We start from the raw sequence: 27,206 nt of genomic DNA on the forward strand, positions 1-27,206 counted from the left end.
AATATTTATAAGTGGAAGTATGATTTAAAATAAAAATATACAAGCCGCATATCGAGGGCAGTTTACCCGACCATCACGGGGCAGTCCCGGCAAGAATGAGCGTGGTGAGCGGCCTGACCACAACGAGCCCAAGCACCCGCGTCCCTTAGCCGGTTTTACGAGAGTACCCTCGAAGAAATGTTTATGGGGGGGGGAATACTCCCAAAAAGACCCTAGGGAATTAAGTGAGCCTCAGGTCAACGGAGGCAGGAAGGAAGGGGACCGGGCTCGCGAAAAAATTCCCCAGGCCAGCTCATGATGCCGGGGGAGGCACCCGTGGTGCGTGGGGCGGCCGCACCGAATGATTTTCACCTGACTGGATGCAGAAACAGGGTCTATCCGCCCCCGTGGTGGGGAAATGAACAATACAGTACGATAGAGTTCAGTACGACAACCTAATCATAAACCAATTTGTTAGTAACATAATAAAAAGGCAAATAACAAACGTAGAAAATAAGTTGTGATCAACAACAAATTGACCGATCATAATAGGAAAAAAAGAGAAAAAAGATTAACGTAGTAATAAAGAGCTAAAAACACAAAAATAAACATTATTATAATTATCAACGCGTTCCTAATAACTAGGGCTCAAAATCAAAAGTAAAAAGAAGAATATACAGGTATAGCAAATGCATAAATAAACAGTGTAAAGAACGGGGAAGAACGGTGTAAACAGCCAATATACACAACAAATTAATAAAAAAATAATAAAACAAAAAAATAATGAATGCATTGCGATCATGCCATAAGACAAGGAATGTAAAAACAAAGAGTATATTAAAAAAACACAAAGCAATCGGGCATAAGCAATATTAAAGTTGAGATAGAGGAGTAACCGTGGTGAGACAAGAACAATACGCTCGGCACCTGAAAAAAAGATGATTTTAATTCAAGTCAGCAACTCTAACACAGGCCATCTGCCTACCCATGACTTGACAAAGTTTTTAAAGCATTCTTGCAAAATGCCAGTCTTGTAATCCCTCACGAGCCATCCAACATTTCCTTTCGAGCATCCTTCATCAACTCGCAGTGCCACAGAATTTGCTCGGCTGTCTGGTTAGTGTCACCACATGAACAGTTCGGATGAGGAGACAAGGTAAGTTTCAGATCCAGTTTTATGTGCGCCTCTTCCATTCTGCTTTTAACTGAAGGGAAGAAAGAGAAAGTCAATCTACCCTTCGTTGACCTCTTCCATAGCTCTTGCCATACACTCAGCGTTCTATCTCGCATGGCTTTCAATATGCCAGGAAGGGACACCGCTCCGTCCGGTGTCAGTTCGACTCTCAGCTGGATAGCGGCCTCACCTCTTGTCAATGCCCTTTTTGTCAAACCTTCCCTGATTTCCAAGTCAATCGGCAGTGTGTACCGGATGTGATATATGCACCCGAAAGCCCAAAAGGGGAGTCCGTTGGCCCCGCTCGAGGGCAAAGTGGATCAATGAATTATCCAGCCGGTGCTCGCACACAGAGGCGGCATACGAGACTTGCGTCACGTTCACGTACACACCCCTATATAGGAGGCGAAGTGCCGGAGTCCGCAATCCCCACTCAGCCATTGAGAGCCTTCTCAATTTCAAGAATAGGGCCTGGGCAATGCTAAAAACGCTCTTGACGTGCGCTAGATCTATCTAAATTGACGCCTAAATACTTGGTGCTTTCAACGAAATGAAAAGTGGAATCTTCCATTCTGATGGAAGGGTTTCTGGCACGATTGAGCATACCCTTCATCAAGAGTCCCACGGTCTTAAGGGGAGCATAGTTTAACCTGTTTCTCCTTACCCCATTCAAAAATTTCACGTAGATCCTCTTACGCTTTTCTCTCCACTTCCTTTCTGCTGTCCCATGAGACCAAAAGAAACTTATCATCTGCGTAATCAACCGATATGCATCCTTTAGGCAAGGGTAACCTAGATGAGTCGTCAAAAAGGATATTCCCAGAGGCGGATTTGCCTTTAGGCCTATGTAGGCCCGGGCCTAGGGCGGCCAGATATTAGGGGCGGCCAATCGTGACAAAAAAGTCACAGATGATAAAAAGAAATTACTTCCTAAGTACCTAAATATTCTACGTACGAAATACCGATATGCAAGAGCGTGTTCACACACAGCACACAGCGCACGACAATCGACAATTATACAGTAATTGAACTAGCGAATTTAGCAAGCGTATTTTTTTACATTAATTCCACACAGGAGGCTTTGAGGAAAATATTTTCCCTCACGACCTATGTCATCTTAGGTGATGCTGTGTGGAGGGTCTTTTTAAGGAAGGGAAGGATAGGAAGTTCTGAAAAGGAAAATGTATGAGGGGTGGGTAGGAATCTGAGGATTAGTGTGTCCAGGAGTGACATACGTATGAATACATCCCTCCAACTGCGGTGCAAGGCGATGGGTCAAGATAGTCCGGCTGGAAAGGTCAAAAGGCCTCCCTCACCCAGTCTCTCTCGATACGGCCCGCCACGCAGCAGGTAGGCAGACGTATCCGCCGCCAAGACCTGGACAAATCTCACCCCATGAACCATGAATGATAATGGCAGGAAAATTAAAAGGGTTTTGACCCTAGGAACTTACTGAAAAGTTTGGATACTTCTGGTCAATATGATGGGTACTGAGAAAGGGGCGGCTACATGGTCTGGGGCCTTAGGGCCTAGGGCGGCCAAGACTGCAAATCCGCCTCTGGATATTCCACAGGTCAGGTCCGAGGACTGACCCTCGTTATAACGTCACGTATGATGAAAACATCACGATACATCACAATAACCTTTCTGTTACACAAATAATCACAAACAATTTGGAACAGTAAAGGCCGGCATTTACGACTTTTCAACTTAGTTAAAACCATCGGCCACCACGCATGATCGAGGGCACCAGAGATGTCCATAATCCTCCAATTACATACTTCTCGGTACAAACCCTCACCCATTCAAGCGCATACTTAATGGCGTGCTCAGTGGACTTACCGGGGACGAAGCCGAATTGGCGGTCGCAGGGCGGAGACGGGGTGACAAAAGACAAGCTGGGGACAAAAGTCTCAAATGTTCATACGACCACCTCCTCTCCCTTCTTTCCTCCATGGTCAATACCCTATAATAATACCTCCTACATTTCCCATACATTCTGATGGCAACATGCTACACCAATTAACCTTATAATTATATTTTCTTGGTATAATCCACTTTTTACGTAATCAAGAATATTTTATTAGCTAAGATTTAACGAACTCTTTATAATTCACCAACTAACCTGTCAACTTTTTTTGGTATCTTGAAAAACGACTTGGGAGTGTTTTTATTGTTTATAATTGTTACATACCTAAACTGCACACACGAAAACTACTTTTTCGGAACATTTTTGATCATTTGGAAAGCGCAAAAACCGATACCAAGTACTAAATAAATTCAATTTGCCGCTATTATAAGGAATGCCAATGTCAATATGCTACACAACAGAGTTTTTGATAATGCCAATATTTTACGAGAGTTGGACGTATTATTATTATTATAGGGTATTTGTTTATGTTAATGATATGATTATTTTACGAGAGCCGGTATTTCATCTGTTTTTTTTAAGCCCGGCTAGAGATTGAGATATATTTACATGTCGAGTTGCTCTCTGGTAGGACCTTTGGTAACATAAATGAACCACTCTCCTTGGCAAGTTAAGCAAGTTAGTTAAGATTACTTTATTACTAAAACAATATCAATACATATACCGGTTGTTGCATCCGAAACTGCTTCCGAATTACAGCTTCAGATGAACATGAATTGTGGACTGTAAATGAAATAAATACAAAATTAAATGGATTTTGTTGGGATTGGGTCCAATCACTTATCACTGTATCTTTAATCGATATTGAGCACTTCCAATATGGGCAACTTCTTTGTTTTTAAAGATTATGTACACCAAAAAACAATAGCTTGCTTGCAGTAGTTTAATTCATAAATAAACTACTCATCCTTCTTCTGTTTTCAAAACAAATGCACCCGAATTTGCACTGTGATTTTGACATTGTTCCAAATACTTTTCCAGCAAGGTAATGATTAGGGATAGGTAGGAACTGGATAAATGACATTCCGATAGGAAATAAGCATATTCACTATTTAATAACCAAACACCAGGCCTACCATACATACGTAAAAGGCTTATTTAATTAGGCTTATCTTGACAGGGCTCTTACCAGAGAGCAATTTGATGGAAGTAAATATCTCTCTTAGCGAGCTTAAAGAATAACCAAAATTTCGTACCTATATTCTTTACACGACGAATACTAAATGAATGTACAAGGTGCACTTGATAACACACTTAAAGAATGCGGACTTATTGTTACGGCTTATTTGACCAATTTCCGGTCTGTTGTTGTAAATCTCATAAGTTTTTTTGTTCAAATTACAGTTGGAACCTTTGATTTCATAAAGGTGCGAATTTTAATTCTTATGTGGCTAATTTATAGATTTGAATATTATAAAGCGTGATGTTTTCTCTTTCAAACACGTTTGGATCATATTTCTCACCACAATAGTAAGGAAGACACAACGGTGAGACCATATGAGTTGTTAGCTTGAAGTTTTTTTTTTTTTTTTTTCCATTATTTCTGGCTTTCACCCTTCAAGGGTGTTCTTGGCCATCATTTAAAATTATTGAGAAAGGTGTATTGAAAGGTGAATTTAAATATTAATTTTATTTAAATAGGCAAATTTCAAAATTATAATGAAAATTGGAGTCGAGTTCAGACTTAAAAGAGATGAAATGTTGAATGGAGGGGAGGCAATTTTAGTTAAGGCTTGATAGAAGAGAGGATATCTGTTTAGAGAGGGACAACCAAAAAATATGTGATCTAAAGTTCCCACTTCTAGACCACAGAATGTAATGCAGGTTTATTTTTTACTTGTACTATCGTGTAGAATTACTTCCCGGAGTGAGGTCTTTATCCCCGGACACCCTGTATAATATGTATATTTTCGGTTGAAAATGGACAGCGAATGAATCGTTTAAAATTAATTAAGCGGGTTCAAAACTATTATCTTACACATTATTACGAGATACTACTATTATTATTGGATATAAAACTACAAATAAATTACTTACACAAGTATTATTTTGTATCAAGTTTTCCCTTGCATCTATATTGCATTACGTACACAACCGACAAACCGACTTCTACCAGACAATAGTGCGAATATTTGATTTTTTTTAAATCTGCGGAAGTAATAATACAAAACAATAAAATTTAATATTGAGCTTCAGTAGTTAGGGTAATACGTAAACTGTCGGACAACGTATACTATCGGACAACGTATATTATCGGACAACGTGTGTTATCGGACAACGTATATTATCGGACAATGTATATTATCGGACAACGTATTATATCGGACAACGTATTATATCAGACAACGTATATTATCGGACAATGTATATTATCGGACAAGTAGTGTTGTGTATCGTCTTGTATACAGAAATCGATACAATTTTCATCAATAAGTAAGTATCAATGTGGCCGCCCCGGGAACCATTTATTGGATAACCAACACACCTGCCATGGGTTACCCCAAGTTGTTCGCTTCGATTTGTGACTTAGCAGGGGTGCCCGGGTTTATGGGGTTAGGTTTGTCTAGGTCTTAGCGCCAGATGCGTTTGCCCATGTTTGCGTGGCGGGCCGAATCGGGAGAAACTGGTTAAAGGAGACCCTTTGATCTCTCCAGCCGGACCCTCTCGAACCATCGCCTTGCGCCGCAGTGGGAGGGATGGATTCTCTTGGACACTTTGATCCCAGATTCCTACCCACCCCTCATACCCTTTTCCTTCCAATAACTTTCTCTCCTTCCTTTCCATAAGATGACATAGGTAAAAAAAAATATATTTAGATACATACTAGATAATGGAAACATGTAAAGCAGTCTTTATTTATTTGCGAAACCGATTACAACTTGACGGATACAAAATAATCTATAAAAATTGTTGTTTTATTTGTTAGTTCCTCCCTTTTCCAACAGCAAAGATGACCAGTTTAAAGTGTAGTCAAGCCGGAGGTATTTTTTACTAGCAACACTTCACAGCAAATATTTCAAGAATATAATTATATATATGACACAAACAATGATGAAGAAAAATCTGTTTGTGATCAAAGCAAGGCGCAGCCATTCCTTACTAGCGGCACTTTCTACTTTGTCTTTGGACAGAGTATCTGCTTCCTCCTGCACCATTGCACTGGTTGCCTGAAAAATACATAATATTCTCAATAATAAAATAAATATACCTAATTATGGTGATTTATTTTTGGGATATACTATATTATACTATTTTGTTTTATAGTGTAAAAACGCGTTCGTTTACTTACAGGGTCAAATTCGTGATACATAATTATTTTTCCTGCTCCCGTGTTCATAAATCCAGTAACAATGCTTATCCAGTGAGGCGCTACTGATTTCCTTTTTATCAATGCTCTCAATGCGACGCCTTCTAGTAAAACTGCGCAAGATAAAAGAGTTGAATCGCGAAAATATATTCCTGGAAAAACAAAACAAATAAATGTAATTTTTTGTAGGAACTGGGATTTGAGCCCAGAGCCGTCAATCTTATTAAGATCAATTTAAGAATGTTTTATTGATTTGCTTTGATAACACATCATGACAATTGACAATACAAATAGTTTTCGTTGTAATGCAAAAATATTCGAATTGAACACGTGTTTCGATAATATCATGATAATATTTTCGTAATTTACTAAATTACGAAATATGTCTATCAGAAAACCTGTTCATTCATTCGTAAGGCCTGCAATCCCTGCAATACCTACTAATAATTTAAAGAGATTGTTAATAAATTAGCAATAGTATTTTTTTCCGTGTAGGTACCAACTTTGTGAGCAGATTTAAACGGACTAGGCAAAGACACCCATTGGAAAGGCGAAGGAACCTCATTTGATGGCAATTTTATGTGTTTATTAAAATAGGATATTTTTGGTTCCATGACTAAAAAGAACAGTGACAAAATAGAACACGATTGATAAGTGATATAAAGCAATTAAAAGTAAAATAAATCTAACTAACTGACTTTTTTTATTCACTTTCATGACTATATATCACTTTTCAAATGTATGTTCTTCTGTCAAAGCTCTGTTTTGCCGATTACCGATTATTTGTTATCAAGTAACATTTTTTGTTGTATATATTTCAGTTCAACGATACATTTATCATAATCAAAATTGATAAGTACCTTACAATTAACATATTACGGAAAAAATTTGGAAGAAGTTATCTATTTATGTAACTTGTGAATAACCTCCCGATGTTATGTAGTTATAGGGTGACCAGCGTTTAATGCAAACTTTTGCATAATAGAAAGATATTGTTCCTTAGAAAGATTCTAGAATGTCTTCTGCGTCTGTATAATGAGTCATAATGACATCGGGTACTAAGAATAATACCTATTTCATTATTGATTGGTCGATATTTATTTATTTTTATATTTAAGGATATTTTTACCTGCATTTGGAACTGTGTCACCATTCCCTGGCACTAAGCTGGCAATTATTTTAATGTACAGGATATGTATGTAAACATTCAGTAACATAAGCACCAAGCGTTCCATACAATACAAATCCAACCATATTGAAGACAGAGTCAGCGCAATCATCACTAGAAGAAAAAAATCATTAACTTAAAATCATAAAAAGGAACTTTCAGACACAAATAAAGAAGAAAAATTTTCTTTTACTGATGCCCTCTACTGTTGGAAGTTGGCTATAATAGTGGCAATCTATACCCAGCAGACTACAGCCGGTCCGGTACCTCCGAGACAGATAGGAGGTATTGCAAGGACCAAAGTGATCAAGGAGGTTTTGGTTGGACCCCTCACTGGTAGCTGTGGTATCGAAGCATCGCCCAAATTTTATCTAAATCTAGACATTGCGTGTAAAACTTAAAATTTACATCGAAACAATAAAGAAAGTGCATTATCTCGCAGTCGTAAGATCGGAAGAAGCAATGCTTTTTAGCTTTTGTAGGTCTGCACAGAGCAAATTTATCTTCCAGATCATTTTTCAAAAACGAATTTGAGGCAGTTATCAATACAAGCAAAGTTCCCCGATAGTAGAGATTTGCCCTTTGTATGTGTAACAGAATTAGTGTAACAATTTACTTGTGACATGGGTACGTATTCATTTTTCAATCCAAATAAAACAAATTCACTGGACGAATGAAAAATAATTTCTACCGTTATCCCACGGGTCGGTAAGCAATCGACGAAAACCAAGTGCTGTAAGACCCTGCGCGGAAAATTATGTTCGTTATAGTAAGGTAACGGTTGATTTTTTATAATTCCTCAAACATTGTCCGGCGCAAGGGCCATTATGTTGTACACATATAAAGAAGTTAACAATAATATTCAATGCCCAGAGTTGCTAAATAAGATTCAATTCAATGTAGGTAGGTAATTCAACCGGGGGTAACGGTTCAACGCGCTCTTGTGTCCTGTTCAGGGAGGATCAATGCAAAACGAACTCTAAGCAGAATTCTTGCCTGAACAGACTATGCAATAATTACAATAGCGTATTATCCAAGGTGGATATTTTCAGTTGCGAACTTACCAAATACAAGAGGTCCATAAAAGGTCCATTCACAAACTATCTCTGATGGTTTGTGAATAATTTTATGTGTCTATTGTTTATATTTCTATTATGATTTGATTTATATCTACAACCTCTCCCCATGGCTATAAATGTATTGATAAATGTTTAGTTTTGTAAATTTTTCTTTTTATATAATCTTTTGTTTTGTATAAATTGTTGAATTCATTTTCCTTTCTTACAAATTTAATTTACTTTCCTTATTCCTTATTATGCTGTCTCAGTTGAGGTAAAGTCACAAGGAGTAAAGGTTTCATTTTGGCCATATTATACTTATCTACAAACTGAAATAAATGTAAACTGTCGATTTCACGAAAATTAATAAATAATATTATTATTAATAAATTCATAGATCGAGCAAGGTACCTACTCAGATATCTGTCTACCGCCTTTCACGTCCAGTCAGTGCGGCGGTTCGAAGTGAGCGGTTGGGGTGACTTGACAGAGGTGTTGGTTATCGAATAAATGGTTCAAGGGGTGGCTGTACCCAAAACAACTTACCAATAGCTGGAGTGAAGATGTAGGTGGCGGTCGAAGAGTCGTGACGCTGGATGTTGAACCAGAAACTGACGGTGGGGTAAGTGTTGTTGGGGCAGCAGTCGAACTTCCCGTCATGGCGGCTCGACCCCGACTGCGCCAGCTGCCAGTGTCTGTTGGGCTCCAGGCCCCTGATATCCAACTGAAGTCACAAAGAAAAGTGTATAGATTGCGTGAAATAGGATTGTATCAGGACGAGAAGGACTGAGGACTTCATTCTGTGCAAAAAATATAGGCGCAATCTCTAAATCATATTATGGTCTCTGACTTTGTAAGGGGCGGAGGTGCGCATTTAACGAAACTTGTTTTAGTAAGGAAACAGTTTTTTTCAGGATATTTTTTTTCGAAATGCATAATAGTTGGTCAGGCAAAGAGCGTGTTTTTCTATTAACTTCCTTACGTTAAAATTGATGTGATACAAAGCCACCGACCATCAGAACGCTCGATTTTTGTTGGAGAACGGGATATCACAGGTTGAGACTGTCGATATTCCTATCTCGGTTAAATTATCCCGGTGAATAGGTGTGAGAACGGGGTAACACAGGTTGAGACTGCCGATATTCCTGTCACGGTTAAATTTAGAACAAAAACACCAGTAAGGTCGTATGTAGGTTACCTATGGTAAAAGGTAAAAAAGATGCATAACTTACTGCTGGCGTATTATTGAGTAGGAAGCTGACTTCTTCGCCCCTCTGCATCCAAGTACCAAAGGTCATGGTACAGTTCTGTACGTCGTAGGGCCATCTCTCGTAGTTCGACGTGCAGAGTCCGTTGAAGGTCATGTGGGGTCTGCAGGTCACTGCTCCTGTTGAGGACACTCGGCAAGGAGCATTCACAGGCGCCGTTACCCCCCCTCTCTGTGGTCTGAGAAACATCAACGACCAGTGTCGAAATCAGCACCCTTTCTTACAATGTTGTTCTTACGGCAGGGCCGTATTTGTACTTTTCACAAGTATAGGCCACTTCGTTTGCGCCGCCCCCTACCCCCTTCTTGGAAATTGCCACCGATAATATCTATCATAAAAAATAATAATAAAAAAAAAAATAATAAAAAAAATAAAATAAAATAAAAAAAACACTTTTAGGCTGCCATTAGGTGACACACCATTTTCAAAATAAATATTCAAATGTAGGATGTAGGTATTCAAAAATAAAATAAACAAACGAATTAGTACAATTTATATTAATTAGTAAAATTTAATAACAAGAATTACAATTTTTTTCGGGTTTTTTTATTGACAAAATCATCTATAATATCTTCATAGCTTATAGTATTCATTAAGTCTGCTTCAATGCTCAGAAGAGCCAAAGAGTTAAGTTTTTCTTGCGACAGTGAAGACCTTTGGTAATTTTTCACACGCTTTAAACAGGAAAAACTCCTTTCTCCAGAACAATTTGTAGCCGGTGTGCAAAGTGCGATGCGGAGAGCTATATCCAAGTTTGGATAAACATTACACAGAGATTGTTTCCTCAAAAACTTAAAAAGATTCAGTAATGATGTCGATTCAGGTTTCTCTTCCGTCTTATTAGAGGAAATGTGACTACAAAAGTGTACACATTCCTGAACTAAATCGTCTTCTAAATCATTAAAGTAATATTGCACAAGAGACTGAGCTTTTTCTGAGACTCTTTGTGCTGAAAGTTCACTCATTCTTGTTAAAAATGAAATTTTTTCTTTAAAGATTATATATGCACCATGTCTTCTCTCTAATTCAGCTCTCAGTCTGTCCAGAATTACCAAAAAGGTGTTGACTCTGAAAGAGTCTCTGGAGGTTGTTTCAATTTCCTCATTTGATGCTTCGTCTATGAAGTTTTTTCTCTTAGGGTTCCTCTTACTCTTAATGTCGCCCTGATATTGCTTAAGTGCGCTCATTTCAATTGCACTTTTTTCGAAAAAATCAAATTTTTCTCGCTCTGCTATTGTAAATTCGAGAAGAGATCCATAAAGATCAAATACCGTCAGTACATCAACAGATGAGTTCTGAATCTGAGCACTCACCTTATTTAATCTGTCCAAAATAGCATTCCAAAATACGATCATAAATGCCGTTTCCAGTTTTTCCAATTTAAGGCGAATTCCCTTTGCTTCAATTCGTGGGATGGGTTTCTGTGTAGCGTCATTTTCAATCATTTTTAAAACCGTAAGTACTTCATCCCAGGAATCTCTTACACTTTGACAGGCATCTGCTCTTGCTGACCAACGTGTGAGGTTTACTCTCTTCATCGTTTTTAGTTTTCCTATTTCATTAGCCAATTTTTTCCAACGATCGGTTGACTTCACAAAGAAAGTATATACCTCTTCCAGCAACATGAAGAAGTGACAGGCTTCTGTACAAGACTCAGCGGCCGAGGTTCCCACCAAATTTAATGAATGAGCTGCACAAGGGACGAACATGGCAAGTGGTGCTTGTTCTTGAATTTTGGCGTGTAAACCATTATAAATTCCTGACATGTTCGAGGCATTATCATATGACTGACCCCGGCAGTCTTCTAGATTTATGTTTAACTTTTCTAGCTCTAAAGTAATGGCATCAAACATATCTTGAGCCTTGTGTCCTACAGAAGGTAAGAATTTAAGAAATCTCTCACATGGCTCTCCATTATTTAAAACATATCTAATCACAAGTGTCAGTTGATCTACGTGTGCTGAATCCGGTGTAGAGTCTACAATTAAAGAAAAGTATTTCGCTTCTTTTATCTCATCACTAATGCATTTCAGTACTTTCTCAGCCATTAAGCAAATGAACTCGTCGCAGACAGTTTTTGATAGATAGCTAGTAGTTCCAGATCCTTGGTTTGCATGTCTTTCAATATGCTTGGCTAAAAATGGATCAAACTCTGCTATTAATTCAAGTAGCATTATGTAATTCCCACTGTGCGGGTCACCAAATTTTTCATTACTTCCTCTGAAAGCGAGACCTCTTGATGCCAATCCTTTCATTACAGCAACGACCCTCTTTAAAATGTTCTTCCAATAACCAAATTCCTCGTTTAGTTGGGCAGTTAGTGAAGATTGAATACAACCGTGAATCAAACCTCTAGATCTTAAAGCGAGAATACAGGACTTATGATTTGGAGAGTTTTCGTGTTGAGCTACTCGAATTTCTGCATTTTTCCAATCATTGAAACCTTGTTGGTCAAATTGGGTCCTGTTCTCAATAGATCCAAATGCCAAACAGGGTCCGCAGAATACGGAGCCTTTGTTTTCCGAATAGACAAGCCAATTCCTTTCTTTTACTTCATTATTTTTCATTTTTCTGAAAAATAGATTTTTTTTGTAAATAACGGCGATGATCGGAATACATTCTCCCACTTTTTGTGAAATCACAGGACTTGTTTTGTTCGAAACCATTTCTTGCAATAATGTCTCTCGTCCAATCGTTTATTTCCCATAAGGCTGGATCTTTGTTCAGTTTTGTGGTTGATTGTATTTCAGTAGTTTTCGCGACAAGAGACACTTCTTCACAGCGTGACCTCAAATTCCTGCCACTTGTTGAAGGTATTTCACTGTCAGAAATGTCGGAATCAGAAGGACGAACAGGTTTTACTAAACATGGCTGATCTGACTGATTGAGATGATGCATACTCGTCAGCTCAATTGGAATACCAGTACCTTGATCTTCCTTATTACTACTACTCCCACTCCCCGAGTTCTCTTGTGAAATACTTAATGAATCGTTGCTGTTTTGACTTTTAAAAAAAGTTTCTATTTTCCTGATTTTCTGAAAAGCATGTTGTTGTTCATCTTTTTTTAATTTTGATATCTTTCTGTACTCAGCACCACTCAGTCGCTTCCTTCCATCACTCATTTTTCGTCAGTATATAAATATGAAGTATTTTAAAAATCTGTTAAAAGAAAAAAATATATGTAAAACGCCGACTTTTAAAGGTTCTGGACTAGATGACGCTGTAATAAAGGTCATAGACACTCTGAATTTTAATGTTTTTTAACTTGAGTAATCTTTGTTTTTGTTAGCGAGCCGAAATCATTTAGTTAGAGTTATCTATCTAGCCCAGCAGAACCAGAATATGTAATAGTACCTATTATTTATTATTGTGTTAACATACTCACCTTTCACACCACTGTGAACAGAAACTGGAGCGTAATCAAGAACGCACTTCCACTTAACTTAAAATTCGCCAACAAACAATGTACAAAAAGTGAAATGTATTCGGACTCGTTACAATCTGGTAGGATATCAAATCGAAGAAAACGTTGCGAGTTGCGACAAGTGCGATGTTTCCGAAATGTACACAAGTATACACACGAAACTGTCGCTTTGCACTGCCGGGCCGGCCGGATACAGTATATTATGTGTTCGTACGGGCGGGTAGCGGGGGTGACTGTTACATCACCCGCCCCCGATCCGCCGCCACCCTTTACCCTTGCCGCCCGGGCAGTAGCATAAATATAAGTACCTATCTAACTAAAGTACTAGGAATTAGCGCCTTTAAAAAGTGATATTTATCGTCTAACAGTTATAAAACTCTGTCTATCCACAGGGCCATTTTTGTTTATAATCGCATCCACGGCTTACCAAAGCGAGCGAGTGCCGCCCCCTGAACTCTGCCGCCCCAAGGCCGCGGCCTATAAGGCCTATTGACAAATCCAGGACTGTCTTACGGTGTGATCTTTGGCTACGAGAAGAGACACGAGTTCTCGATGAAAGACAATAATATTAGAAAAATATATATTTTTAATAAAATAATTGTATTTCACACAAAATTAGCATCATCACTATTAATCTATCGACCACTGTTACTACACCCGACGTTCTAGAAGTAGAAAACCAATAATTCCAAATGTCACATCCCTTGCTCAAATGCAGTGTGTATACCCCAAAACTGTTCCCGTTCATTAATTGTATTGGTTAGGTTAGGCAGGTTAGGTTATGATGGCCTCCGTGGTCGAGGGGTAAGGCTCTCGACCAACAAGCCGAAGGGCGCGGCTTCAAATCCCGGCGTGCGCAAGTAAATTTTATTTGATTAATTTGTTAGTTTGAGTTATTTCACAATTCATTCATTTATATCTTGTATACTTGCGGAGTGGAATATATTTTCAGTATTGCCCTGGTGTAAGACAATCATTCATAATTGAAACGTTGCTTGAAATTGCTTTAGCCGTGTTTTTAGCCGGTATTCACATAAAAAAGGTAGGTTAGGTTAGATCGAACTAATAATTTTCTTTAAATTAAGGGACTGATCGTGCTTAGATAGATTAGGTTAGGTTAGGTTAGGTTAGGTTAGGTTAGGTTAGGTTAGGTTAGGTTAGGTTAGGTTAGGTTAGGTTAGATTAGGTTGTGTTAGGTTAGGTTAGGTAGGTTAGGATAGGTATGTTAGGTTAGGTTAGGTAGGTTAGGATAGGTATGTTAGGTTAGGTTAGGTTAGGTTAGATTGAACTAATAATTTTCTTTATATTAAGAGACTGATAATGGGTAGGTCAGGTTAGATTTGGTAGGATAGGTAGATAAGGTTAGGTTGTATGGATTTGTGGCATCTGCCGTGGGTACCCTGCTTGTTACACACAAGGTTTCTCCTAATTCTTTTTTTATAAATATTCTTTATCCTTCACAAAGATTTTCTTTAATTTTCATTTATTTCATTAATTTCTTCCATTCTTTTGTTGATTTTTTCTAAATACGCTATATATATTTCGCTTGTTTTTTCCGTTTCCATATATCCGTCCTATTCTCTTCAGTGATTTCAAGGTTTTCTAATTTGTAATTTAATTTAAATCTGTCTACATCAAAAAATTGAACATTTTTCTAAAATATGGGTGCTGTCCTGAATAGAAGTTTTGTCACACGGGCATTTGTCATCGTCTATTATCTTGAAGCGTTTCAGGTACTCTTTGAAACATCCATGTCCTGTCAGCATCTGTGTTGCATGGAAGCTATTTTCCGCGTGTTTTCTCTTTTGAATTGCTGCGTAAATATCTGGGAAGTATTTCTTAATTATTCTGCCCGTGCTTTCTTCCATATATCTGATATTCCATTTTTCTTTCGTCTCTTTCTTTAATGTTATTTTAGTGAAGCTTGGAGGTACCTTACTGTAGTCTGGACACTTTTTCAATAATCTTCCCTTCTTCGCTGCCGCATCTGCTTTTTCATTTCCCTCAAGGTTAGGCTAGGTGAGGTTACGTTAGGTAGGTTAGGATAGATTAAACCACTTATTAATTTTCTTTCAATTAAAAGACTGATAATGAGTAGGTCAGGTTAGATTTGGTAGGATAGGTAGATAAGGTTAGATTTGGTGAGGTTACGTTAGGTAGGTTAGGTTAGATTGAATTACTTATTAATTTTCTTTAAATTAAGGGACTGATCATTGTTATCATCCCAAATCGAGCTGACATCTTTCTCAAAGTCCTAATCTATGAAGTTTTCCTTCAGCAAACTGACAATTGAATAGCAAAAATAACACATTCCATTTATTTTTGTATTTAAAAACTTACGAATTATTATAAAGTGACAGATCCGGGGTCCATATTTTAGAACTGTGGATAATGGTTTCTTTTATACCACCGTTACTGTCTGGGATCCACGTCAAAAAATCATCTTGCCAGTTCTGTAAATTATTTCACAGGGGTTTACAAAATGATCACTAAATTATACTAAAATCGTCACTTTCCAAATAAATAAAATGTTTTTTTGAATCATGAATCTATCAATAACACTTGGTATAAACATTTTACGTGTTTCAACAGATCAACTGTTTATATTTGAAGGTTAAGAAATACACATAAATTATTAAATGAACCTCAACTAACAACCTAAAAATATATTTTTTGCATGTTTTACGTTAGTAATTAAGGCGATGCACTACGTCGTGTAATATTTTGAGTCGAGCCGCTATCAAAAACACACCTTACGTAGATGGCGATAAGGGTTAAATTCCCGCTTCACACGATCCACCTGTTTTGATTTATGCTAAAAAAAAACATGGCCAAAAAGTGCCTTTTATTTAATTTTGTGGATGTTCAGGTAGAAATATTAATTATTTATTGTTTTGGTGTTTAATTCGTAGAACTCCATTTCATTTTTTAAATAAATTTAAAATAAATCAAATTTAATAATGTTATAATAATTATTAAGTTCTGCAAGTATTTCTGTTATATTTACAGTTTTTAATGTGACAGCTGTTTCGGCTTTTGAGTCCATTATTATGTGCAAACACTGATGGATTACCAAATATTTTGGTTATTCCAATTCTTAATGAATCATTTTTGACCATTATAGAAATTTAAATGGGTGGGGATAAATAAAATCATATAAATAAGTCGTCGCCGTGTGGACATATCCACAGTTTGAAAATGGCCTCAAAAGCCGAAACAGCTGTCACATTAAAAACTGTAAAAATAACAGAAATACTTGCAGAACTTAATAATTATTATAACATTATTAAATTTGATTTATTTTAAATTTATTTAAAAATATATATATATATATATTAAAATTGTTTTCGATCATTTTATAAACAACTTAATTTGCCACATAATACAATAAAACCATAACCGAAAATGGGTTCGTTATTAGGAGATTTGCAACTATAAAGCAGTTTTGATAGGCCTATACATTATTTTTTTCTGTGCTTATAAAAAGACTTATCTAAAAATTACTCGATTATTTCAAAGGCCAGGATATATTCTACTCGCAGAATTTAATTAAAGCATCAGGCGACCAAATTTTCAAACCAAAAACACATGATTTTAAATTACTACGTAGTGCATCGCTTATTAATCAACGTTACCAAATTGAAATGCCCAGATTGTAAAAAAAAAATGTTGGTGCTCTACGTGATGTAGATTCACCCGTCTCCCATTTGAACTACGAATTTGCGGACACCGTGTATAATAAAAATTGTTAAAAAAAATTATTCAGAAAACTTACCAATATGACCCAGCTTCCAATATTCAAGATACCAATCGTTGAAGACTGAAAAAATTACAATATTAGTAATAATTAGTGTAATTACCTACAGCATTATTTATTGAATTTATTAAATCAAACAAATAAATTTAGCATCCATTTTGTTTTTTTTTAACATTTTTCCAAAAAATCGATGCTTCTGTAAGTATCTACTTTGGACTAGTGTTGGGTAGGACACGATATCGGAATTAGTTTGTATGAGGTACTCAAATACTGAAATGAGGTGTTGGTCACAATATTTTCGTATCCGGGTGGGGTGGAGGAGGTGTCTAGAGAGGTGACCGGATAAATCATCAAAACGATAATTCATCACACCTTTAAAAAGTTATATAAAGTCATGGAAAGTGATGAAAAAAAAACTTTAATACCTGGGTTATGTAGGTTAGGTTAGGTTTAAATTTTTTTTTTTTTTCATCGTTTTTAATGACTTTATATCACGTTTTAAAGGTGTGTTGAGTTATCATGGAACCGTCTAGAGAATATCAGAGAAAACACGTAGCACGAATACTGTTGTATGAGTGGTGCTCAGTCCCTCAATTTACTCCTGGAGGTTAGGATTCGTGTGCAGTATTCACATAATATTTGTTTGTGTTCTGCTTGGCACCAACAAACTTATCATTGGTTGTATCTACATTCCCCCATCCTCTTCAACAGATATCTACAAGTCACATACTGAAGCAGTAGAACGTATTTCTATAAATGCCGATTCATTATTTATTTGCGGTGATTACAATCTACCGAAGGTAATATGGCTCAATGACAATCATGGTGTAAAAACTCCTAGTAATATTTCCCTTCAAGCTTCTATAATAATGAATCTATTTGCCTACTTGAACATGTTCCAACTAAACTCAATCCATAACTGTCAAGGTTACTGTCTTGACCTGATCTTTACTAACACGCCTAGCGTTTGTGTTAGTGAAGCTTCTGACTCATTACTACCAATAGATAAATATCACCCACCACTCGATATCAACTTCACTAATCCTTTCAAAAATGTTACCTTAAAATCAACGGTTACATACCACTACAAATTTAACAAAGGTGACTATACTAGCATGAACAGATATCTCGCCCAAACTGACTGGACATTTCTTGAATCGAACATCAATATTAACGATGCTACATTTAAATTCAACGAATGTATAACTCATGCCATAGACTTATTTGTACCTAAGGGAACTTATTCCCAGCCTAAGTTTCCCATTTGGTTCAGCATGAAACTAAAGAAGTTGATAATCGAGAAAAAGAAAATACACAAATTATTCAAATGTACGAACAACTTGGCGCATTACCATAAATTTTCTCAGCTAAGAGAACTATCAAAAATCGAATCTGTTAGGTGCTACAAATCCTACATCGAACTCACTGAGACACAATTAAATCTTAACCCTAAACAATTCTGGAAATTTGTTAAACAAAAAAGTACTAATGATAATGATCTCCCTCCAAGTATGTTCTTTCATGAAAATCATGCTACCAACGGTCTCGACATTGCTAACCTTTTCGCTGAACACTTCTCCTCCGTCTATTCTGATACCTCGTGCACTATCCCTCCACTCAACTATACTAATAGGTACTATTGATTTAAATAATTGCCAAATCACACTTATAGATGTCTTTAACTCCTTAAAAAATCTCCCCAGCAAAACAAGCACTGGTCCTGATGATATTCCAGAAATATTACTGAAGGAATGTAAATTTACCCCTATTATTAAGCCAATTTGTTTGTTATATAGGTAACTAGTCAATATCATCTGCCACTTTTCCAGACTCCTGGAAAGTTTCTTATATCAGACCTATTTTCAAATCTGGCAATAAGTCGAACGTAGAAAACTATAGACCCATATCGATATTATCCCATATTCCTAAAATATTTGAGTCAATAATCACGAAGAAAATCACACCTATCTTTAAAAATGTACTGATCGAGGAACAGCATGGATTTAGATCTGCTAAATCTACTACTACTAACTTACTATCCTTTACCAATTCCATCGTCAATGGTCTAGAAGATAACTCACAAATAGATGTTCTATATACCGACTTCTCTAAAGCTTTCGACAAAGTAAACCACTCAATCCTTATGGCCAAACTATATGCTATCGGTATTAAAAACCCCTTGCTATCATTCTTTAATTCTTATTTAAGCAATAGAAAACAAAGAGTTAAATTAAACAACTTTGTGTCTACTATTATTGAAGTAACGTCCAGCGTACCTCAAGGAGCACATCTAGCACCGCTTCTTTTTAACTTGTTTATAAACGACATTATTAGTATTTTTTCTCATACACGCTTTTGGCTTTTTGCGGACGACAATAAGATTCTAAAGATAATAAAAAATCACGATGACTGCCTTCTTTTCCAATCGAATATCGACTCTTTCAATGATTGGTGTAAAATTAATTGCTTGAAACTAAATGTCGATAAATGCAAAATTATGTCCTTCTATAGATCAAAAAAACCGATTGTCTTCGAATACAAACTTAATAATATTTGCTTAACAACTGTTACATCTATTAAAGACCTTGGTGTCTCTCTTGATAGCAAGCTTTCTTTTCGGGATCACATAACTGCAATCGTTAATAAATCGCTCAAACTACTTGGTTTCATCACTAGAATCACTTCGGACTTCAAAAACGTAAATACCCTTAGAACTCTTTACTGCTCGTTGGTTCGCCCCCATCTTGAATATGCTTGTGTTATTTGGTCTCCTTTTTATGCTGTCCACATTCGACGCATTGAATCTGTTCAACATCGGTTCTTAAGAGGGATTGCTAGGAGGCTAGGTTTAGAAAAAGGCAAATACTCATACGATGAAATTGAACGAACTCTAAACCTCTCTCCTTTGGAAGTCCGTCGGGAAAGAAATGACCTCATTTGCTTCTTCAAAATTATAAATGGTATTATTGATTCACCTACTCTACTGCAACTCATTCCCTTCAATATCCCCTCGCAAAGACTCAGAAATAATGAACTGCTATTCCTCAACCATCATTCGACAAATTATGGATATTATTCACCATTTTCCAGAATGTGTAGACTGGTCAACTCAAGTCAAAACCTTAACTTTTTTGGGATAAGTCTAAATGATTTTTGCCAGTCGCTAAACAAGTGACGGAATATTAAGTGTCCTGTGGTCCTGACCCACGGCGTATTCTTGACTTGATTCGACTTGTCACTTTATTTTCTAATATTATATCTACCATATGTCTTTGCTTTCATGTACCTTTGTCTACTCCTATATTTTTCATTTTACTTTATTCGTGTTATTATTTTGTAATTTGGACGATGTCCGTTAATAAATAAATAAATAATATGCATCAGTTTTCTTAGTATAGGATTTTCCACCCGTCCAGTTCCTACCTAGTAATACTAAAGAAGCTATTATTTTGCAGAACACTGACCTCACGTGAATAACTAAAAGTCTTCAATATCATTCCAACAGTCACATTCACCGTGGCTTGGGAGTTTCTCCGGGGTCGCATGTCTTTGATATAATCGCATAACAATTCCTTATGCAGCTTTTTTTCTTGGGACTCATGTTTGACGCTGCATACCTGGCACGCTAAAATCACATATAAAAAAAGCATTGGCAACATTTAAAAGTTTTCGTTAACTAATTTTTAACCATATCAACACTAACGATGCCTCAAAATCACACGAATGATGAGCTGTAGCAATATAAATTGTACACAGTTTTGTGCGTCGATGTATCTATTTTCAGTTCGTGTAGACTGTAGATGAATATGAATAAATAGTTTTGACTGTGAAACACTCAATTCTTTCAAGAAAGGCATACAAATTTAATACAGTATTGTATCGGTGATTCAATTCAATATTGTACTTGTATGCCTTTCTTGAAAGAATTGAGTTTTTATATGGTCAAAACTACTTATTCGTATTCATATTACATATGTAAGGGCGCAAACAAATAACACGTTTTCATATTTTAAGGCATAATTTGCAAAAAGTGATTTTTAGAAAATAATTAAATTATCGCTCTTTATGAACGTGTAGATTGTATTTATTTCGGAAAGTTGTTGAAAAACCAGTTGGAACTCGGGAAAAGCCGGTTAGTAAAATCTAGTCGACTATGATAAGGGATTTGTAGAGGATTATTAAAATCGTGAACGTGACCTGAGCTCATTTAATGAGTGCTTGGATATATTATTATTAATAAACAATGTCTAATAACAGTTTGAATTATTCTCACCAGCATATCCAAAACAAACAACTAAAGCGAAACATATAAAATAATTATTATGCAACATGTTAACCAAAATAAAGCCGAATGAAAACTGGTTCTCAATTAGATATTGATAAGTTGCATTAACACCCCTGAAATATGATTCTGTGAAACGCCCCCATTTCAAATTAACTGATAAATAATAAAAATGTTTCTTTGGACTTGATTGATTACTTACAAAATTATTTTATTAAATTCCACCAATATCCATAAGCGCTATTACAGTTAATATTTACATTACATTAGCTAATATGTACTCCTCTAAAAATACAACCTATTTACCGCAAAAGATTATAAAAGATTTAATATTATTAACAAAATCGGTATAAATATAACGCAGCGCATAAGAGCGGGAACTTGATTTAGGTTCTTAACCGGCACTATGCTGGCGCAATTGGACCAGTCCGCTCCGGGCGCCGAATTGCCAAGGCGCCAATGCGCTGATAATACCTAACACCTAACAGTCTTAACACATCGCTATTCAGATTATTTTTCATCAAAATAGCGCTCCACAAATATACAAATCATCCGAATATTAGTTACAGTAATTATCTACCTAGACATTGGCGTCTACGGGTTTTGACAAGGACGCCAAAATTTTATTCGTGCCAGACGCCGTTTTAGGCCAGTCAATAAAGGTTCAAAATGAGGCTAACCCAAGCATTAATTCCCCCGTCCATGAAATTTTTGCAGTCACGTGGAGTATCATTTAGGGATGACGAATGACAAGAGATCCAACAAAATATTTAACGGGAAGTTAGTTATTTTTAGCAAAAACTGAAAAAAAATTATTACTCTCGCTGGAAAAGTATTTCTTTCGAGAACTCTTCACATATTGTTAGTATTAATTAATATCCACCTGATTAAATAGAAATCCAACAATATTTTTGTAGGGAAAGTGTTTTTTTTAAAAGAGATTTGTTTTTTAATTCTATTGTTACCGGGAAAATTACTCCCTCCAATTTTTGATCACGGAGTGTCTTTATATTGGTGTTTGCTTTATTTAATCAAGAGATCCAACATTTTTTTCTTTTGGAACATGCTTTTTTGATATCAGTCAAAAATATCGCTCCGGAAAAATCATCCGTCCAATTTTTTTACGCCAAGTTGATGGGATAGCTATGTAAAAACGATTTCTGCAAAGATCCAACAAAATTTTGAACGGCAACCTATTTTTTAAAATTAATTTCGAACGCACGCTCATTTCGCGTGATTTTTGGATGAACGGGAGCCCGCGGGGTAAGGGGAGGGGTGGGGCTAGTCGCACGGGGGGATAGCGAGCCGTTCGGCGCGGGATATAGCTGACCGCTGCCCGCGGGGTAAGGGGAGGGGTAGGGCTAGTTCCATTCGGGACTACGCTACGCGTTTGACGGCCGCTTCTAGAGTCTGTGTAAAATTAACAAAGGGCAAATTGCATGGTTTATTGACAACGCTTCGTATATCTGCTTTCGATTCGAGCTTTTAAAACCACAATTCCTTATGGATTAATAAATCCAATATGGACTTTTTGTAAATTCCATTTTTATTCGAAAAAGAATCTGAACTCATCAGTTTTATCAATAAATTGATTACACTTTTCAAAAAACTTTTGAAGTGAAACTTCTTTAGGCGCGTAATGAATTTTCGGGGACGGAGTAAAACCGAGTCACGATCGAAACGAAAATGCGGGTACCCCCACCACCGATTAAAGTTCATTTGATCTAGTCAAAGTTTTGAAGTAACATATAAATGCTTCTTAGCTCATCCCGACAACTGGCGTTGGTGGTGTAATGGTCAGCATAGTTGCCTTCCAAGCAGTTGATCCGAGTTCGATTCTCGGCCATCGCACATTATTTTTTTGTTTTTAACGCCTTTTTCATTCAATATCTTATTTTTTAGTAGGTCAGAACATTTTTTAAAAGAAAATAATATTGCAAAATAATAAAAACACTTATCTCACTGTGATAAAACATTACTCCGCTAGAGCGCGCTTTGCGTTATTGTGTTGGATTAAAATTATTATCTAATCCGTATATTATGATAATTGTATTACATTTATTTAATTAATTTATTTATTTTGATAATATGTAATAATTTTCAAAGTTTTGAAGTAACATATAAATGCTTCTTAGCTCATCCCGACAACTGGCGTTGGTGGTGTAATGGTCAGCATAGTTGCCTTCCAAGCAGTTGATCCGAGTTCGATTCTCGGCCATCGCACATTATTTTTTTGTTTTTAACGCCTTTTTCATTCAATATCTTATTTTTTAGTAGGTCAGAACATTTTTTAAAAGAAAATAATATTGCAAAATAATAAAAACACTTATCTCACTGTGATAAAACATTACTCCGCTAGAGCGCGCTTTGCGTTATTGTGTTGGATTAAAATTATTATCTAATCCGTATATTATGATAATTGTATTACATTTATTGAAGTGAAACTTCTTTAGGCGCGTAATGGATTTTCGGGGACGGAGTAAAACCGAGTCAGGATCGACACGAAAATGCGGGTACCCCCACCACCGCTCACCGTTCACTGTCCCTCTCTCACCATATGCGCTTGTTGAGGTGGGGGAGCCGCTCACGAACGTTCTCTCTCTTCTCTTCTTTCCTCTCTCTCAGACACCAGCGAACTGCGCCACGCCAAGCATCAGCTGCTTGGTTAGTATACTTCTTGGTTACTATACTGTAAAATAGAGAGAGAGAGGAATACTAGAAGTTTCACTTCTGTCTTGCGTAGGCTTGACACACCCACTTTTTTTTTACATAGTTACATTGAAAAGAAAAAAAAACATGACAATACTTCTATTAAAATCGAAAATAAAGTTGGCAGTTAATAAGTTAATAATTAATAACACAATTCTGAAACGAATTGATATTTGCCCTGAAACCGGGTAAAAACCATAAAAAAATGTTGCTTTATGATAAGGGTTGGCACATTCAACGATAATTAAAATACATTTTTATTAATAATTTAATTCATAACAAAACATAACACACTTTGGTAAATTTGATTTGATTTGGTAAAATTTGGTAAATTTGGAATTCCGCTTCACGGTAAATATGGAATTTGAATTGATACTTGAATTTAGTTATATTATTACTAAAAGTGACTCTTAGGGCGACTTGCACCAACTATCGCAAATTTTATCTTAAATTGTATTTAACTAAACGTATTTAAGACCCTAAATACATTTAACTTAAATGCGTTTAGTTGCGTCCTGCACCACGCAGTTCGGTGACAATTTTAGTTAAACGTGTTTAACGTGTCGGTAAAACAGTTACCTCGTGGTTACCGCCATTAACGCGTAAATAAAACAGCTACGATGTTTCATTTTACTTGAAGTGTCAAAATATTTTGTGATTGTGTGTGTGGTTTAATAGTGTGTTCATTTATTTTATGAATAAAAAGTTAAAGCAAATAGACATAATGATGAAATAAGACAAAAAGAGCTTCTGTTGTTGGAATTAAAAATAAAACAATTATCCGAGTAATTTTGTTTTTTATTTCTTTTACATATTATATTGTTTTAAAGTATTTTAAGAATGCTGTAGGTATGATTAGAAGTTTACAACCTTGAAAAGTACTCCTCCATAAGGAGTGTTAGCTTCAAGTTACGAGCACCTCGCTGATGTTTTTATTGGTGTTGAATTTTAACTGAGGTTTAATTTCTTGCACTATGATGTCGTTTCTTTACTGAGACGAAATCTTCTTTGAAACTTCTTGGCACTGAGTGTTTCAAATAAATTTGTTCTTGTGTTTACTTCTCTGACTATAAACGGTCTACTTAAGTATAATTTCCAATATAATTTCTTCATCACCGTGAGAAAACAAATCCCAAATGTTCATTGTGAATACAAATTAGAATGAGATAGATTTTAACCACAATCAGAAATCGAAGGGATAAACTAAAAAAAATGACATTACTGCTTTATGAGTAGGGCTAAACACATTTAACTCGGTTAAACAGCCCCTTTTGGGTGTTTAACTTTGACAGTTCTTTAAACGCATTTAACGAATTAAATTTTGTGGTGCAAGACGCCAAGTCGACTTAAATCAAATAATGTGTTTAAAATGATATTTAAACCAAATTTAACTTATGGTGCAAGCCGCCCTTAATGTTAAGGAAAACCTAAAAAAATATACACTTCAAATTTTTATTTCGTTTTAATTATTTCACATATACGATAATACACCGGTCGTCAACCAAAATCATAACGCCATATTACATTTGTTCGCGAGATTTCAAAGCAACTACAAAGTAATATGACATTTGCTGGAAATACCAACCAGACAAAATAAATCTGAATCCTAGTAAAAACGCGAAAGTATCTCCTATATTCTTCTCCCTTCCACGTACGAAAATTATTGCAATACGCCTAGAAACAAAACGATGTTTACGTTATTGTTCCTATAAGTATGTTTTTTATGTACCTGCCTACTTGTAGACGTAAAACGAGATCAGTTGACTGTCGAATTGTGTGTGATGATAACAAGTAATATGTTTTGATTTCTGTATTTTTGTACTGAATTGTATGCCACTCAATTTCAGACTTTCAATCAGTTTTTATTTGGCGCATGGATTTAAAATTACCATTGAGGTAAGTACCTGCAAACATTAAAATAAATAAATATAATATATATTTATTTCAAGCTTATCCCAGGTGAACGGGTCGGATAAACAAAAGTGGGATAATAATAATGTAGTTCTTATAATTGCTTTAAGAACGTATCTCATTGCCCCTAAAATAATATATTTTACCTACTTTTTGTAGTAAATATATAGATAGTTTTACGAAGAAAGATAATAATAATTTTTATTCTGGGATTCAGTTTGCCAGCAAAAAATTTCTATGCAAAAAAAAGAAAAATCGAGTGGGACTTTTTATTTTTGGTATTGTTTAATGATGTTTGTCGTTTTTTATAGGAAAAAGCAACATATTGAATAGCCAAGATGTCTTCCAGAAAAAGGATCGAACTTTGGTGCTACTTTTCTGAAGTAGATGGAGGGATGCATTGCTCCACAATTTAGAAATGGGAGTTAAAAAATAAACATCCGACTATTCCTCTCCAGGTCCAGCGCCCTGCGCCTTCCGTGTCCTTTGCGGCACCCATCTCAACGATTTTATTAGTGACTTGTAAAATTACTTTTTATTTTTGTTCGTAAAATAACATATTTATTATAAAGTTTGTAATATGTTTATTTTGTGGAACGACATATTGTTTTTTACTAAAGTTACTCCAAAGCTCTCGTCGCTTTAAGAACTCTGTGCTATAAAGTGTAAAGCTTACAAATACAGGTTTTCTAAGTAAAGTTATAAATGTACTTCTGCAATGTACAAAATAAATCCCTATATTTGATATTTTTTGTGTGTTTATTTAAAATGTTTTTTTCAAAACGAACACATTTATGTGAATGCGAAAAAATGGTTCATTATTGCTTTCTTTAAGTTTCCTAAATGTGAGCAATCTAGGTACAAAACCAAAATGAAGTGTCGAATCAAGGAATTAAATGAATGAATTCGATGAATTAGTTCACTTGACCAGGTGAATAAGAATGAATTGATTCATTTTTTTTTTTTTTTTTCTTTATTAAAATTTTTCTTTTGTTACATGCATAAAAAAAATAATTACAAAAATCAAGTACATATTACAAAAACAAGTATTACATCAAGGTACTGTAAAAAATAAAAAAGGTAGCTTTAAGATAAGAAAAATAAAATGATACAATTAAATAAAAAATATAATAGAATAGTATGCATATATACCAAAAAAAAAATCCCACATAGGCATCGCCAGTTCGTGGGTATACATATTTTGTTTAGTGCAGTTTATAAAAACAAATAAATAAATA

The 27,206-nt window shown here is 35.8% G+C and overlaps 1 protein-coding gene across 1 annotated transcript; it reads right to left on the minus strand.

Annotated features, from left to right (window-relative positions):
* Window positions 1-5,920: 5,920 nt before the first annotated feature.
* Window positions 5,921-21,408, minus strand: LOC149418323 (acetylcholine receptor subunit alpha-like). The gene is made up of 9 exons (XM_089639090.1): window positions 21,340-21,408; window positions 20,531-20,691; window positions 17,085-17,129; window positions 15,650-15,762; window positions 9,849-10,068; window positions 9,163-9,340; window positions 7,520-7,672; window positions 6,373-6,542; window positions 5,921-6,250 (listed from the first exon to the last, which is right to left on the minus strand). Exons 1-9 carry the CDS (start codon window positions 21,395-21,397, stop codon window positions 6,086-6,088), a joined length of 1,263 nt encoding a protein of 420 aa, XP_089495216.1. The 5' UTR covers window positions 21,398-21,408; the 3' UTR covers window positions 5,921-6,085.
* Window positions 21,409-27,206: the final 5,798 nt, after the last annotated feature.

Source organism: Hesperophylax consimilis, chromosome 13 (genome assembly GCF_061612785.1).
Source record: "Hesperophylax consimilis isolate HC1 chromosome 13, BYU_Hcon_1.0, whole genome shotgun sequence".
NCBI classification, from domain to species: Eukaryota; Metazoa; Arthropoda; class Insecta; order Trichoptera; family Limnephilidae; genus Hesperophylax; species Hesperophylax consimilis.